The sequence below is a fragment of the Chanodichthys erythropterus genome, chromosome 10 (genome assembly GCF_024489055.1).
Source record: "Chanodichthys erythropterus isolate Z2021 chromosome 10, ASM2448905v1, whole genome shotgun sequence".
Lineage (NCBI taxonomy): Eukaryota > Metazoa > Chordata > Actinopteri > Cypriniformes > Xenocyprididae > Chanodichthys > Chanodichthys erythropterus.
In genome coordinates this window covers 4,574,178-4,592,328 of record NC_090230.1, presented here as the reverse complement: position 1 = coordinate 4,592,328, position 18,151 = coordinate 4,574,178, and the positions used below count along the sequence as shown (strand labels likewise).

The window sequence follows — 18,151 nt, the reverse complement described above, 5'->3', positions numbered from 1 at the left end:
ATTATGTACCACAGGACATGCACTTCACATCCGACTTACTGGCCACAGTGACCGTCAATTCGTGTTTCCTCTGTCCAGCCTTGTTTTGTGCAAAACACGTGTAGGTTCCTGAGTCTTCGCCACGAGTGGGACTGAAAATCAGGTTCAGTCCATCCTGGTGTACTCTGCCCTCAGCTGGAACTCGCTGTCCCGCATGTTCCCACCAAACCTCTGGCTCCGGGTGCCCATGGGGCGGTCGACAAGTCACCCGCTCCAAAGAGTCTGCGGTAAACACCCTTGACTGTTTAGGCATCATGTCTTCAATTTCTGAGTGGAAACGGTGACAAGAAACAGGTTAGATGGAGAAGTTTGAGAGCAAAACATGGACTCTAAACAGCCCCCTATTCAGTGAAAACAATGACATCTGAGCTGTGTAAGCCGCTCAGTCCTGTAAAAGCACTCAAGCAGGTGCTGGAAACAGAAAGGGATTAGATTAGCTTCATCACTGAAGCCGCTGTTAATCACACTGAAGATTTACTGCATCAGGATCCCAGAGTTCACCAGTATGTGAGAGCTACTAGAACCACACCAGGCCTCTATACTGTACATATATGAGACACAACAGGATTATTATTCGGGTAAGGAATTTATCAATTCTGGGTGCAATTCCATCAATTCATCTATATTCTGGTGGACTCCTACTTTTTGTTTTCATATTGATTCCAATAGGTTTTTAAAAACTTTAATACCACTGAAGACAAGTTTAAATTTGAATTAATAATTCACAAACACCAATACGTTTTAGGCATATAAAGAAGATCAAACTAGTCACAAAAGTATTCAGGGGTCCTCTCTATGATATCTCTTTTTTTTTTCAAATTTTCATTCATTTAAATCAGTTATAGCCCAGACATTTTTGAAAATCAAAATGAATTTTAATTCAGCAATTAAAAATATACGTCAAAAAATAATTAAGTCCTCATATTTATTAATTTGTTTTTGAATAAATTACGACAATAATAACAATGGCATGTCATTTAAAATCCTTTAATTAAAAGGGGACAATCCCTCTGATATGTCAAGCTACTACAGAAATTTGATTCTATGTCTAACCGCACATGAACGGGTCTGAGCTTGTTACCTGCAAGTCGCAGCGAGGCCTCCAGTGAGACAGGAGGGCCACGGGGTCCTTTTGCCACACATTTATACATGCCTGTGTTTCGCTGCTTAACCTGAGTGATGAAGAGGGATCCATTGCTCAGAATAAAGACACTGTAGGAAAAACAGAGGAAAATGGTAAAAATGCACTCATACATTCATTACGGCCATATTTGCAATGCCTCCGGGCAGCTATTTCAGGCATTCAAGACCAAGTCCTATCTATTTGAATGGGGGAAATCCTGAAATCTCAAAAACTACTTGGCGAACTCAAAAATAAATAACATTTTTAAAATCTGCAGCAAAATCCGACATGAACTGTCCCATAAATGCTGTTTCTTATGCTCAAATAGCATTACAAAAAAGCTTATTTTTCAGGATAGACGAGCCTTGACTGGCAAGGCCAGACTGATATATCTTCCACAAGATATATCAGTCTGGTCAGTCCGCCCTCCATCGCGATTCGAGTCAACTCCAAACCGTACCGTGCAATCAGATTAGTTTATTTCAGTGACACAAACAGCGTCACTCTAGTGTGGCGAAAGTCCCTTCAATATCATCAAAGATTGCGCACTGGAGACCCGAGAGTTTGTTCTATTCAGTCGTGAATTCAGTTTTATATGACCAAAAACACATTAATTATTTACTTTTTGCTGTTGACTCTCTTGTCGATTTGCTAACGACATATCCGCCCTTCTGATTGGTTTACTCCGCTTCCTGTTTGCTCGGATTTGCTCTGCCCTAGAAATCTAATTGATTCAATGGCCGACCAATGCAATGACTTTATCAATCAGCAATTGGCTCGTTTACTTATAAGGCAGGACGTATTCCGTCATATTGCGCATTGCAGTTTCTCCCATTCATAACTAATAGGTGTGAACCATCTTTCTTTATCTATAGTCTTTGATTATACTCATCATCAACAAGATTTCTTTAGAGTGGCTGACAAATGCTATAATGGGTGGTGTATTAATTTTCAGACAATGTGTGAGCTAATAATCAATTAGATGAGATTTTTACTTCCAGAAACCAACTGTTCTCTTTGAGTACACAATTCAAACAGTTCACATGTTTCTAAAGTTGCATGAATTTTAAGAACATATAACTTTTTCAAACTTTATAAAATAGTACAAAACATTCTTGTAATTACACACAAACTGAATTAAAATATAGTACCGGCTCTTGTTGGCCACCAGCTCATTCTCATGGTACCAATCAACTGTAGGCAGGGGTTCAGCCGTGAACTGACAGTGGAAAAGTGCTTCCTCATTCTTCATGACTACCAAATCTTCTGGCTTCACCACCGGTTGAGGAAAACTTTTATCTACAGAGAGAAATTAAGGCCATTCATTATGCAATGGAAACATAAAATTTAAATGATAGATTCTCAAGAAACAAAAAAATTCTGTGGTTCATTTACTCATCCAAAACACAATAAGAAACACACATACCTATGATGTTAAGAGTGAAGTTGTCATTGCTGCACACTTGGCCCGCTGCGTTTTTAGCACAGCAGTAGTAGAGTCCGTTGTCGTCAGGACTGGCGTTCGGCAGCGTAAGGGTTCTGTCTTTGTTGTTTATTTTGTAGCTCTTCTCTTTTAGTAATGTTCCATCTCTGAACCACTGATTGGTTGGCCTGTATAGTCAGACAGGAGCAGGGTTATTTATAGCTGAGAAAACTTCACGAGAAATTACTCTAGATAAGGGGTAGCCAACACTGCTCTTGGAGAGCTACCAACCTGCACAGTTTAACTTAGAACTGGGCAACTCTAGCCCTCATGGTCCCCTTTCCTGCAGAGTTTAGTTTCAACCCTGATCAAACTCACCTGCCTGAAACGTTCTAGTCATCCTGAAGATCTCAGTTGGCTTGGGCTATGTTGACACAGTCAGTCCAAATCCAATTATTTGTGTATCCGATTGGAATCAGAACGAAATGATTGACTGTCCACAAAGTGTATCACTGTGTGTCCAGTGGAGCTTGTTCGTTTTTCAGAATATCTGCATTGTTTTCTATGGCAATGGCGTTGCATTGGTAGGTTTCTGCGGCGATTTTCAGTATGTTTCCTATAATAATGTCTGACATGTTTACATTTTACTTGGCATGAGAATGTGACATAAACCATGTGAAATCTGATTAGACTGGTCAGACTGAAAAGGATTTCCAAAATTAAATTTGAATAGGATTTCAAACCACATATGAACATAGCTCAAAACGGATTTGTATTAAAAAAAAAAGCATTCGCATTTCATGTGATTTTTTTTTTGCCGTTCACACTTGCTAAATACAATTGGATTACAATTGGATATGCACAAAAATAGGATTTGAACTGTTAGGTGTGTTTGATTAGGATTGGAGGTAAACTCTCCTGATCTCGAGGGTCAGAGTTGCTCAGCACTCATTTAGCTCCAGACTTAAAGGTGACCTATTATGTCCCTTTTTACAACATAATATAAGTCTATGACGTCCCCAGAATGTGTCTGAAGTATCAGCTCAAAATACCCCACAGATAATTTATTATAGCATGTCCAATTTTCCCCCTATTTGTTTGTGAGCCAAAACATGCTGCTGTTGAATGTGTCTCTTTAAATGCAAATGGACTGCTGCTCCCGGCCCCTTTTCCAGAAGATGGTGGAGCCTTTACAGTTCATGCTTTGGATACTCCAGCATACACACGCAGCAAAATAAATGTCAGTAGCAGTGTTCAGCCTTGTATGTTCGAACCAGAATTTGATGGAGAGACTCAGGAAGAAGTTTCAACTTTTAGAATGCAACAGGATGTTTCTAAAAGGTTAGTTGATGAATTTCTGTAGTTGTTGTGGTGTTAACTTCATTCAACTTATTGATTAGCATGTTTCGTGATGATCATCTATAAACTGCTCATGTGGGAACTGTAATAGGATGCCTACAGAGCCAGAGAACATATACTGAATGGAGATAAAACTGGTATCGCTTTGTGTAATTATGGTTATAATTTATATAATTTTTCTTTTATGCCTATGATACTTGCCTTGTGCATTCGGTCTGGTATCTCTGAATACAGTTGGGAACAATGGTAACTTTAGCAACATTCAGAAATGTTCAGAAAATGTTTACAAAATATGAAGTGTGATACGAACAGTTGGCACGAACACTTGTGCTCTCAACTGTGCGCTAGACAGAGAGGGGCGCAGAAAATGAAGTATATCTGAACATTTACAATGAGAACATAATGAGTTCCTGCTCTGCATTATGAACTGCAGAACTCAATGACATGCGAATCTGAGCTTGTGTAGCTAAATACACTCGCTTCGACAGCATGTTTCTGATCTAAGGCTAGGAATCAGACATGCAATTGCTCACCTTGGGTGTCCATCTATGTTGCACCGTAGTACCACTTGTGAGGAGCTCGCAATCTCTGCCACTGATTCTGGACTCTTCAGACTCACCGCACCACTTTCCAACCCTGTAAGAAAGATATGTTAAAAACTAATAGCTTGATGATCAAGAGATGGCTGAAACTCGTCGAAACCCTCTGCAGTCATTATCAAAAACAAACTCCCCCATTCACACCATCTGCTCATGCTTTGCACCCGCTGCAAAAACAGGCCTCTCCATTCAGTTGACCTTACTTGTTATCTGACACAAGTGGCCGGACGCTGCATTTCAACCAATTAATCTTGGCATTGGACATAAAGGGGCGCTTTGTCTGGCTTCCACTTGCTGGCTCAAAATAACCTTCTCTCACGCGGGCGTTGTTTAGCTTGCTGCACTCGCAAAGGGGGTGAAGTGGGTTGGCTAGGAAGGGCCAATGGTTCACATGTGTTTTTACACGCCAGGAAAAGCATTTTCAAGAGGCAGCAAACACATGGAGTTTAACCAACTTGTTAAGACTTGGGAAGAAAGGATATTTTGAGCAAAGCATGGGCATTACACTCACATTTGATATTGAAGGAGGCTTCGCCGGTATGTTCCTCTTCACCAGTGGTGTTCTTTGAGGCAATACACTGGAAGTTTCCCGAGTCCAATGTTCTGTCAATGGCAGTGAATTTCAGGTTGCCCCCTTCCAGAAATCGTCGCTCCGAATTCGTGACAGTCTCGCCGTTGTGCATCCAGGTGTAGATGACACCTTGAGGGTCGTTTACTTCACACCGCAGCATGGCACTGCGCCCATGCAGAGCATCCTGGGATTTGGGCTCCTTGGTGAAATAGAAAGAGGCAGCCTGCACAAGGATCACTGTGAAGAGAAGAAAACAAATCACAGGAATGAACAAAGATAACAGTACTGAGCCAAAAGAACTAATCTAGTAGATCAGTCTCAACGCTTACAGGTCCAGACGGACAACTTGTGATGTTGATTAAAAAGATGCTGAAACGCAGGTGAAAGAATGTAGCTTTGAGAAAAAGCAGAACACCCCCTCACCCTCCCTCAGACTCTCAATTTGTTCTTTGTTTTCATCCAGCTGGAACTTCAAGGCCAAAAGCCCAGGTGTGCTTTAGACAGACAAGCCCAGCTGGGGTAGATGAGTCAAGCACTGGACCTTTTTAATTGCTGACCATTCTCTCCGACCCAAACGATAATCTTAAGCATTATGTGTTCAAGTAAAACCATTGGCACTGGCCTCGTTTCTCATTTCCTGTGGATTGTACACTACTAAAAGACATTTTGAAGAATGAGAAGCGAGTTTCGAATGAACGGTCATGAACTGCACCATTACAAAGTGTGGGCTTTTACATTATACATTAATTTGGATTACGTTATTTAACTTCAAAACTTTTCTTATTATCAAAAATTTCTTGGGCAATACTACATGTTGTGGGTGGCAAATAAATTATTTTGCAGTGCGTTCCTATATGGTTGGTAGGGTGTGATAGGTCAATTCCAGGATTAGGTTGGTAATGTATTTTTAGTGGGGGGGAAATTGGAGATGTGGTGTAATCGGATATTAAGATTTTGTTTTTTTATATAGGAGAAGCTATATAATTGAACAAAATATTTAGTAGCCAAACAAATAAATACAGAATCACTCAACAAAGATGGTTGTTCAGAAGCAGATCCTGGTTTATTTTAAATGAGACACCTCTCAAAAAATGACTGGTTTAGTGAGGGAGTCAGATGTGAACTCAGTAACAACTAGTGACAATTTAGGCTACGTTCACACTAGTGCATTTTTGTTTTAAATATGAATGCTTTTGCTACGGTTACACCTGGTGTCCACACTACTCCAGAGTCTTCGACCCTCAAAAATGGTGTAGACATTTCAGTGTAGACGGACAAAAGACTTTTGAAAATGAAGGCATGGCTGCACACATTCGCTCCCCGATTGGGTCTTGCCCTTATCTATTCCCTGAATCGTCAAGCCCTTATCATATGATCACTTCGCAACTGGAAGACGACAACAACAGACCAGCCTTGACGACAGTGTAAACAAAAACATGGAGACAAAACTGCGAGCTTTGCTGACTTTATTGTCCTTTTTAGCAGCCAATGTGTAGTTGAACTCTGCATTTTATAATACTGCAGCTGTCTATATGCGCAAGAGGCATGCTATTATTAAAGCGTTCATGTGACGTGTTTTTGGTCGTGTAATGTGGACTGAGATCTTTTCTGAAACACAGTGGAAATGCCAGTATGGAAATGCAGTATTGAAACGCAGTATTAAAACAAAAACGCGCTACTGTGGACATAGCCTCAGAGTCTGATTCAAACTGCTAACTCGTGAGGGTGAGGCTTAATATTTAATATTCCTTAATATTTTTGACTGACTAATTAAAAAGAACCTGTGCATAAAAAGTCACTTGTTGGCAAATCTTGTCATCTAACCATGTGTTGTTCAATCTTCAAACACAGTTTATGGTTTTATATCATTCCTATGAAGAACAGCTTTCCAACATGCCAACTTTCACATCTAAGCAGAAAAAAATCCCTTGTGAATGACAGGAGTCTCCAGGGTCTAATCTTTGGCGCCTCTGCCCATTTTCTACCCCGCAGAGTGAAGCTTCCATTCACCCGAAGACTTCACATTCAGACAGACAGATAGAAGTCAGTCATGCTCCAACAAGCACAGTTCATGCTGGGAGAGGACCAGCTTGCACTGGGAATGGGAAATGAAGCCCGGATTCCCTGTGGAGTGGAGTAAAACATATTCAATAAACAACTGCGATGAGTGACTAAAGTTTGAACCACACGGAGATATTTCATGAGTGTAACTGGATGTTTGAGGGGGTGAAGGAAGGTTGCACCTGTCAGGAGCGAGATAACCTCTCTGTAATTCACTTTGACATGATGTCAATGTGACATCAGCCTATGAAACCCTGTTTCTTCATCCATCTTTTGCTATCTTATGTGTCTGTCATCTCCACCCGCACCTGTGTCAGTATATTATTCCTTGAGACCAGGAGCCGATTGCATAAACTACTAGTATTACAAGTTAGTAATCACATTTTTTTTCTTTAAGACTGTTCATAACTGTTTTATGTCAGTTACATAAAAATGTACACTGCCCTCCAAAAGTTTGGAAACACCCCTGGCAAAGTGTGGTTATGGATGATATCAGCATAAATCCTTATCATTTTTTGGTACAAATACATTAAAGTAACTTGACATTATCATTGAAGACCAGCAATAATGCCTGGTTACTGGTTTAAACTTGGCCCAGGTTTGTAAAAGATTTTTGGGTCAGCACACCTTAATAGCTTCAACAACTGATTGACGATTAAGTTTAGAATACAATGAACCAATCAGAACCCACTTTAGGTCAGATAGCTGCTAATGGTTCATGACAATATTGTCCAAAACCCCACTTTTCTAGGGCGTTTCCAAACTTTTGGAGGGCAGTGTAGATTGGTCTAATTTGATACTTAAAAGTAAGACTGCTTGCCCCTTGACTAACTGCTAGTTGGTCATACTAGTACTTAAAGACACAGTCTTAACATGATGGCTCAAGTTTATGCAACTGGCCCCAGGTCATATAGTGATCTTATGGTCTAGGTATACTTAATTTTTCATGTTCTGTCTAACATACTGTTGAGTGAACAAGCCGTTCCAAGTTCTAGTGGACCTTTCTTTTCAAGTGCTCAAATCACTTGCATATGAGTGAAATGCGGAAAAGGGAAGTATACTTTCAGCTTTACAGTTTTTACCAGTCTGCGCCCAACTGTTTTTTAGGTTCCAAAAGGTCCCCATCCAAGTAAAACAACATTAAAAAAAAAAAAAACACACAGGCCGATTTATGGCGTCTGAAACCCCCTGAAGACAACAAGTGACACCCAATAAAATCTAATTTGAGGATTCTTGGGTAGTTAGGGTTAGTATCTTTTAAATCTTTTAAATGACAAATCTGTAAATATTAATGTGATGATATGTATGTGCTTCTGTGGATTGCTCCCGTGCCATTGTCCTGTGTTTGTTGGGCTGACAGGGCTCGACAATGAGGGCTGCCCGATGGCCAGTGTGAAAGACGCTCAGGGCAGCTGGAATATTCATGAAAGTTTATTGTTTGCATGTCTTGCCAGCTTAAACACTCAAGCAAATTTAAGCGCAAGACAGCCTACCTGAAAAACTGAAAGGGAAGTTTATTTCATTTGTGTCTGTGTTATTGCTTGTAATATGATTATTTTTTCTTATTTTATTACCGTCTTTAATAATGTCTGGACTTCATTTAAGTTAGGCTAGTAGATTTGCTGTGGTATCTAAATTGGAATTGAGAATTTCACTGGTATTTAAAATTTTGGTGTCAAAATAAGCTTATTTATTAGATTGCAAGGTTTAATGGGTAAAAAAAAAACAACCACCAAAAGAGTACTTTTTTGGTGGTGGAGCCTGGTTGATGTCTCACATTTATTTAGCAGCGCTAAAGTTAAATTCACAATGAAACAGAAGTAGTAGTATATGTAAAAGTAGATATTTTCTTCCATGTGACATACATCCAAGTGAAACAGATTATTGAAAAAGGAATAATGCAGAAGAGGGAATTGGTTCTAAGAATTGGTTGTTAATTGTTGATGTGGGCGTGGCTCTCAAAAGTGGAGGAAGATGAATGCAGGTTTGCATGGACGGGGTTTTAAGAGAGAAGTCTGTCATTTCACTGGAAGGTCCAGTTATGACAATTTGATTTAACATTAAGTTTCAAAACAGTTAAGAAAAAAATAAACATATGCATGGATGAATTGTTCTCAATAAGATCTATAATGCACATTTAGACAATAGATATGGTGAATTTTCATTTAATTCCAAGCAATGACAGAATTTGATCTGTATCAATTGCAATTTGTAAGGATTATGTCCACTTTCTTACATAAACAGCACAACGAACTGACACATTCCACGCAAATCGACTAATTTACGTAATCAAAGTAATCGATGCCGAGCCATCGTTCCTGTCCTAATATATTTTAATAAACTAATGTGCGAGATAAAACTGATTCATGTAAAATTATAAAAGCAGACATTAGTAAAACTCTTTACACTGTCAACAGGTGAGACAAGGTGCGATTACAAAAGATGTATCAAATGACCTTTATAAAAAATAAAAATAAAATAAATAAAAAAAAAAGGCAAATAAAAAAATGCATCAAAATGTTGTTAAATTGCCAGCATTTGAGTGTACGTGAGTATGTATTCCTACTATGTGTCCAGCCAATACTTTAGGTTCCCTCCTTACCCATCAAAACAACATTTCAAGCAACGTTTTGAAGTTTTTAACAATGACACAAACATCTTCTAAACACTTTGTGATTTTTTTTTATTTTTTATGTGGTTATGATATTTTTAATATTATCTCATAATTTGGCAGCAGGTTTATTAGGCTGCTGTCACATTAAGACCTGACGCATGATCCATTACATTGTTACTTGTGATTACGTTTACGTTCACTTAAAACATAACTGACTGTGTTTATGTAAATACTCACCAAGACCAGCATTTTGACATTATTTTGGTTGTATTTGACTGTTTAAGCGCAATAAGCAGTGAAAAAGAACTCAATTTAGTACTGAGAGGCGGTTTTATGTGCGCGCACTTTGGGTGCAAGCACAAAAAAAATGCGGGAATGAGTAAAATTATGCGCAATAAGTGCAATCCCATGCTGAACTTCAAAGCCCCAACGACATTCATCCGGAAACTATTGAGTCAGGGGAGGCGGGTTTGTGTGTCAACTACCTGTCGGAGAGATGAGAGAATGAGAAAGCGCAGCTGGTATCGTGTATCTGGAAGCGTTCTAGATATTTCAGAATGGATATGTCTTGAAAAATCTATATTTTTGACAACACTACATTGCAGTTAGTTTATTATTTCAGATGCCTTTTTAAAGAATACAATTGAAAAATGTATATATTAGCCTAAAATTCAACCCGCCAAAGTGGCTAGTAGGAGTGACTATATTACACTCTACTGGTGAAATCCACCCGCATTTGGCAGGTGTTAATGTCAAGCCCTAGTTTTGATTAAGCTCACAAAGAATGTTCACCCAAAGAACTTGGAAAAAAACTATTAAACATCAAATACCATTCGTAAGCCACCTCTGCCTGTATCATTGTTGTTCTTCAAGCACACAGCAGTCATTACCTCTGTATGTCTATGGAAAGCAGAATCATGTCTCTACATGTAGGTATCCAGGAGACAAGATCTTTATCCTTGAACATGACACTGAGATCTACTCTCTATTGTCCTTAAACAGCAATTGAAGAAAACTTCTTCAGACATTATTCATAGGGAATGTTAGCATTTTAGAGAATTACCATCCCGCCATAGCACTAAAGGAATATTCTGGATTCAATACAAGTTAAGTACAGCATTCGTTCTGCATTACAATGGAAGTCTATGAGGTAAGAGTACATGAGTGTTTAAAAGCATCACTCATTTTTGGTGCGACCACTTTTTTTTTTTTTTTTTTTTTAAGGTGTGATTACGAGTTACTAATGTTCCTGTTTGTAGAGTTTGCCGTTTGTAAATTTTGCTTCATGTAAACAATGCTTCATAGACAGTTGCATCCAAAGAATCTGAGAAATTGTTCTTTCTTGTAGATGTTGTAACTAGACCTTTATGGGAGCAAAAAGCATATTTCTCAATTGACATCTATTTAAAAGTTAAAATTATTTTATTTATATAGCACATTTAAAAACAGCCACAAGACTGACCAAAGTGCTGTACAGTAAAACACAATAAGAGCACAATTCTAAAACACACAAGAAATCAAGACATTACCACACGAGATTTAAAAGAGATAAAACTGTTATAAACAGTTATAAACTGTTTAAAAAGCTCAGTAAAAAAAAGAAGGAGCATTCTGAAGTATTATTCCTGTATTTTGAATTTAAAAGTAGCATTCTTTTATTCTGACAAAAAAGTTTTTGCAACTTGCTCCTTGAGGTTCACCTCAAGTTTTTACTATGAAACTTAAAGCTATGAAACTTGCAGGACGTTTTAATGGTACAAAGACAAAGAAAACCAACTATATATTTAAGGACTATTAAATGTACAAAATTGACTTTTTTTTCTCGGCTGCTTCCTTTATTTAAGTGTTAATTGTAAAGCCGTAATTTTGAGTGTAATGAATTTGGTTTTAATTATACTGGTGCAATGCCTTGCCCCATAGACATCCACTGTAGTATTTTACTATAAACGCAATTGTCGTTTGCTTTTATGAACTGAGGGCCACAGCAAACCAGAGCTGGGCAATGATGTGTTCCACCATCCATAGCGGGCGACTCCTACCACAAACCCTCACCAAAACAAACCACTAACACAACTACACAACACAGATGTATAATCACTTCTCGTGCGCATTTTTTCATCTAAGGCTACAAGAGGAAAAACAATGTTCAGGCTCCACATGACCAGAAGACCTTGTCTGTTAACTCCCATAAGAACATGAGGCAGAATTAACTCACCACTCGACATGAACCACACAGCTGCACTGACAATTGCTACACTATCCGACTGACCCTGACTGACCACAATCGAAAGCTTTAAATAATGCAGGACAAAATACTCCAAATGTATGTTTACAGGAAAGTGCTGGGTTAAAACATTGGAAAATTGTTTAATTATTCTACGGTTTGAACCACAAGAGACTCACACTGTATTTACAGTGATAGACACCCCACTTTGATTTATGTGTTGCACAGCTACTCCAGCTATTATTTTATTTACAAAAATATATTTTTTTACTATGAATTTTATTCATTATATCTTTTTTTTCTCATTATATCTATATCTATCTAAATATCTTCTGAACATTTCATCAAAGTCAGCTTGTGATGACTAGTGTATTGTAAAAAACAAAAACAAATCTAATATTTTTTATAATAATAATAATGCAACAGCAGGACTATCATCATTAACTAAAACTAAAATTATTCAAAACATTTGTGATAAAGTAAAGCGAAGTAAAATAAAATATAAATATTATATGAAATGTTGCCTTGGCATCTAACTGAAATAAGTTAAATCACTAAATTAACTGGAAATAAATAAACTAAAACTTGAATTAAACTTAGAAATTAATATGAGAAACTAATAAAAAAAATACATTAAAGTGAAACTGGGAAATATAAAAATAAATGCAAATTCAAAATACTAATAGTATACAAATAATTAAAATAATACTTCTTGTTAGTTTGTGATTATGTTTTTGCCAGAATATCAAAGTAGAAATATCATATAACACAACAGCATAAATGTAAAAGATTCATAAAATCATTCTTACCTAAATTGTCACCTTAAAATGAAATATTTTATGTTTTATTTTAACATTATCTTCATTTTACTAAGCTCGAACTCTTTATGCAAAATGGCTTGATTATGCAAATGAGCAGTGACATGATGTGTCAACTACCAATGGAAGTTCAGACAGTGATTCACCCCCAAATTTAGTTGGATATTGTCACAGAGTAGGAACACCAAACCAAACCAAAAGCACAATGTCTCTGCAATCTCTGACAGACTTAATCTCACACAGGGTCTGTGGACAATTCTTGCATTTTCTGGTAAAATGTGTTGGATAGAACTGAGAGCGCTAGATCTGGTAACTATCAGATCTTGTTCTGGTAACTACAAATAGGCCAATCAAATTGGCCACAAATAAGGGGGCAGAGGATGAGCAGAACTTGAATTCTGTGTTCAGCATTCACGTTTCAATTCTGTGGAAATCTTCTACAGTGGCAGAATCCAAGTGGGCTTGATCATGGGTAACCCCAATGAACATGGGCAGTTTGTTACATTTACTTGATAAGAGAGATTGAAGAACATTAGGCATTATATCAGAAGGAGAACTGACATCACAATAACTTCATATAAAGGCATTACCATGTTGAAATGAGACCAACTGCACAATGTTTTAAACAAAATCACGTCGTGTTTATACACTGGCAAATACTCAAGTTCTCAAAAGCAGCTAATATCCATATGACTTTCATTGGCCCTGATGAGAACAGGATGCTTTAGGGCAAGAGCACTAACCTGGCTGAAGTTGCTCTCCACTTCCTGGATTCCTGTGGAGGAATTTGAAATTTTTGGGACAAAGATGCCATTCATACCCTCTCTACAACTAACAAGCCAAGAGAGAACCAGGAAAGGAACCTGATTGGCTGAAGAACATATAAACTTTATGCACATATTAGGCTTGCTCACAAAACCTCTCCAAAGAGCATGGGTTGTGAACACTATCAAACTGTGTTCAAACTGGCCTCTTTCAACAACCAAACCTCAAGATATTGGAGAGACCAAAACATTTGGAAGCAACAGTCCAAAATACGGTTTCTGAAACTGCTCTATAGTTAGGGACCAAAATTTTAACAAAGAGAGGTGCAAGTTATATTTATAAGTCTTCCTTGCAAGCACCAAGCTAAACCATCTTCACAATGGGCCTTTGATGCCAGGCAGTCAACGCTGAGCAAAACTTTATAAGGCGCATCTGTGGTTGCCTCTGGAAAATCTGGGAACCACTAATCCGCCTGTATAAGAGTCATGACTGATTTTCCATTAAACAAGTAAGGGATGATGCACACTCAGTCAGTCATTAACACAAAATAAACCTGTCAATTATTACACAGTTTAGCAGCAGAATGCCGCCATTCACAACTGAGACAGTCGAAGGAGTTTTAGACACCAATTCTGTGTTTTAAATGTACTTGTATTGACATGTGCAACAATAAGCACAGTCTGTATGCTAGGGAGGATGAGTTAGAAAGAGCAGTTGATTTAGAAGTCCAAGTGATTTATTTGGCATGTGAAACAAAGACCTTTGGGGTGGTGGACTCAGACTGTACTGTAATTTTAGACCCACCCCACACACTGTGCCACCCACAGATGTTGAGACAGTAAAGTACCCACACAACTGGTGCTGATGAACTCCACCTGTCCTCTTAAAACACAAGCCTTTTAATTGGGTTGTTAATCTGATCTGAAACCATGAGAACGGCCCACTTGGAAATGTGACCACTGAGGGTCGGCCCACAGAAAATGGCAGAGGTAAGAATTGGATACCTAAATTTTATGAGATCATATTTTATTATTTGACACTAGACGATTTTCCAACAACTTTTTTTTTCTGACACTAAAGCAAATATGTTGCGTGATCCAACACAGTCAATCATAACATTTCACATTTTATATGTGGAGTAGGATTCTATTGAGATTTCATTGTAGGCAAAGATGGAGAGCACAAAGCAACGTCAATAGAAAACAATGCTAGTGAATCCATGTGACCAACTTGAACCAATCTGCGAAAGGAAATCTTTCATCCTTTACGAAACTCTCGATTGAAATGATTTCACCCAAGAAAATTCAACAAAATTAAACCATTCAATCCAGTTGACTGATGTACGTTTGTCAATGGCTGTTGCCAACAGGAATCAAGATGTCCGACAGCCATTTTAGGAGTTGGTGATTTTGTAGGAATTTTGTATTGATTCTTTTTTTTTTTTTAAGGGTCCGCCCCTAAACTTAACCCTCAGTGGGCCGTAAGCAGATAACAATTCGCAACCAATTTGCCAAAATGTAAAAGATTATCAACTCTCATGGCAATTCATAACTATCCATTTAAATGGTCAGACAATTTTGAAACTGCAAGGGGGAATTACGACTTCTGTGGTAAAATGTCTACCTGGTTAAATGGTTAAAATGACCTGGTTTAACCATGGTCATTGGTAAACAGTTATTGGCTGATAGCTATAGCTGAAATAATGGCCAATTACCAAAACAATAAATCCAAAAAATGTGAAATATGCAATGAATGTTAAATTACAATCAGCAGTCACAGAGCAGGAGTTTCTACAATTTCTACTTTGAGAAAAGGAATGTTTTAGTCATCGGAATAAAAAAAAAAAAAAAAAATCAAAACAAGAACTAGTTTCAGACATGATTGGTATTTGTCATTTAGCCGTTTCTCTCCCTAAGGGAAACTAGTTTTTAAAGCCTGTTAGCCCTAAAATGTCCTGTCTGCCTGCTCCAGGCCTTTGACCCCAAAACAAGGAGATTTGCAAGGTGCTCCATCATCTATTGAATAGGTGGGAGACTCATTTCACGCAGGAAGGAAGTTGTTTTTGCAGCTGTTCTCTGTCATATTGTGCCCGGACATGGCTGAACAGATGCCACTTCTTGGATCATAATGTATAACAAAATGGAGGCGGCCGCACATGCATGCAGGAGCAAAGGTGGCTAAAGGATTGGGTGGGGTTAATGAAACCGCAAGAAGGGACCACTGCAAATCCAGTCTGATTAGAGCCGGTTGGCTGGTGGAGGTGTCAGGCGCCAAAGAGGAATTATATTACAGAGCATTCCCATCATGCTGATTTGGTATTCGGGGAGTGTCACAACAGGAATCTGTTTATATACAGTTATTTACAGTAATTGCTAGACATACTATATTAAGAGACATGAGTTTTAAACTGGATTTCAAGTACAAAAACATTTATAAAATACTTTTTAAAAGTAGTTACAGTGAGGCAACATTTTTGTTAAAGGATTAGTTCACTTTCAAATTAAAATTTCCTGAAAATTTTGAAAATGAGTGATGGTTTCTCTAGATAAGACCCTTATTCCTTGCCTGGTATCGTTTAAAGCCCTTTGAAGCTGCACTGAAACTGTAATTTTGACCTTCAACCGATTGGAGGCCATTGAAGTCCACTATAAGGAGAAAAATCCTGGAATGTTTTCATCAAAAACCTTAATTTCGTTTTGACTGAAGAAAGAAGGACATGGACATCTTGGATGACATGAGGGTGAGTAAATTATCAGGAAATTTTAATTCGAAAGTGACCTAATTGGTCAATGGCAAAAATGAGTTTCCAAAATAAATCAAATTTTAAAAATCTAGTTTAAGGGAGTTCAGACCTACAGATCATTTGCTTTGCTCTGAAACAGGGACCTTCATTTCTTACAATGTTGTATTTTCTTCTTGGTTCCATTCACTTTAACAAGACAACATTTTAAAGCGTACCAAAATGTGTTTATGCAAGTCACACAAGAGTAAAGCTGTCCTCTTATTGGTCAGAATTTATTTTCCTTAAATCTTGAGTACATGCAAGTTTACATTAAGGATTTTGGCAAGTTGCACCAAATGACATTTTCGAAAAACTGAAGCAATCTTGTTTTGTCAAATATTTTCTTTGATAACTTAAAGGGTTAGTTCACCCAAAAATGAACCCGTAAAACCTTCTTTCATCTTCGGAACACAAATTAAGACATTTTTGATGAAATCCGAGACGTTTTTTTTTTTATCCCCCATAAAACCAACACGATTACAGTCATTCAAGGTCCAGAAAGGTATTAAAGACATCGTAAAAATAGTAAAATGGACTATAGTGGTTCAACCTTAATGTTATGAAGTGACGAGAATACTTTTTGTGCACAAAAAAAGAATAAAAATAATGACTTTATTCAGCGATTTCTTCTCTACACTGTCAGTCTCGTACACAGCGGACACAGTGAACGCAGCGAATGCAGTGAAGTGCTTCCATGTTTACGTCTGAATGCCGGCTCAGTATTGGCCGGCTCCTGAATCAGCATCACACGCATGCATCGTGGTGTTCACGTGAACAGCGTCCTCCAATACTGAGCTGGCATTCGGACGTAAACACGGAACTGCTTTCACTGCAGACGAGTCTGAAAGGGTAGAAGAAGAAATTGTTGAATAAAGCCATTATTTTTGTTTTGATTTTGCACACAAAAAGTATTCTCGTCACTTCATAATATTAAGTTTGAACCACTGTAGTCACGTTGACTATTTTAACAATGTCTTCACTACTTTTTTGAATTACAGTAATTATGTTGTTTTTCTATGGGGGATAAAAAAAAAAAAAAAAAAGAAGAACTTGGATTTCATCAAAAATATCTTAATTTGTGTTCAGAAGATGAACAAAGGTCTTACGGGTGTAGAACGACATGAGGGCGAGCAATTAATGACTGAAAATGAAAGCAGTGAAAGAACTGTGTTAAAATTCTTTAAGAAATAACAGATTGCGGCAAACTATTTACCAAGGTCAAGAATTTTCAAGAATGTAATTCCTTTAATGAGGCTTTTTTCCTTACAATATCAGGACAGTGAGAGCGTTTTGAGGGCAACACCCATGACATGTTTGCATTGTGCTTCATTCACTGTTCACTGCTATTCATGGGGAGGTCTGAAAGGTCAAACAGAGCCTCCACACTTGTGGAAACCCAACACCTTACATCATTAGCAGGGCGAATGGCTTTGCATGCAGAAGAAAAGCATTGGGCTTCTCTGTGTTTATATGAGCAATGATGGGTGGCGGGGTAGAGGGGGAAGAACAGCAAGTTTATAGACATGAGGTAGTCAACTCGTATAGGGCAGCTCATATTCTGGCTGGGTCTGAGGGATCGTTTTTACCTCTCAATAGAAAATAGCATCGCGAAAAATATATTAATTCATAAATATTACATTTTTGTGGAGTTGCATCACATGACATTTTACAACATGAACCTAACTTTGTTATGAGAAGGTTATTGACCTTGGCACACATAATGTCCGCAGGATATGATATTTCATGTTTTGTATTTTTTCCACCCAGCATGTA

General features: G+C 37.9%; 1 protein-coding gene across 2 annotated transcripts in view; it reads right to left on the bottom strand.

Annotated features, from left to right (window-relative positions):
• Window positions 1-18,151, bottom strand: part of ptk7a (protein tyrosine kinase 7a) — a 37,005-nt gene that overhangs the window by 10,934 nt on the left and 7,920 nt on the right. For both annotated transcript variants that reach the window (XM_067395860.1, XM_067395861.1), the window contains exons 2-7: window positions 5,055-5,351; window positions 4,478-4,580; window positions 2,589-2,773; window positions 2,314-2,461; window positions 1,121-1,251; window positions 40-306 (exon numbers count right to left, since the gene is read on the bottom strand). In XM_067395860.1, coding sequence (XP_067251961.1) covers window positions 40-306; window positions 1,121-1,251; window positions 2,314-2,461; window positions 2,589-2,773; window positions 4,478-4,580; window positions 5,055-5,351 — 1,131 coding nt within the window. The remainder of the gene's footprint in view (window positions 1-39; window positions 307-1,120; window positions 1,252-2,313; window positions 2,462-2,588; window positions 2,774-4,477; window positions 4,581-5,054; window positions 5,352-18,151) is intronic.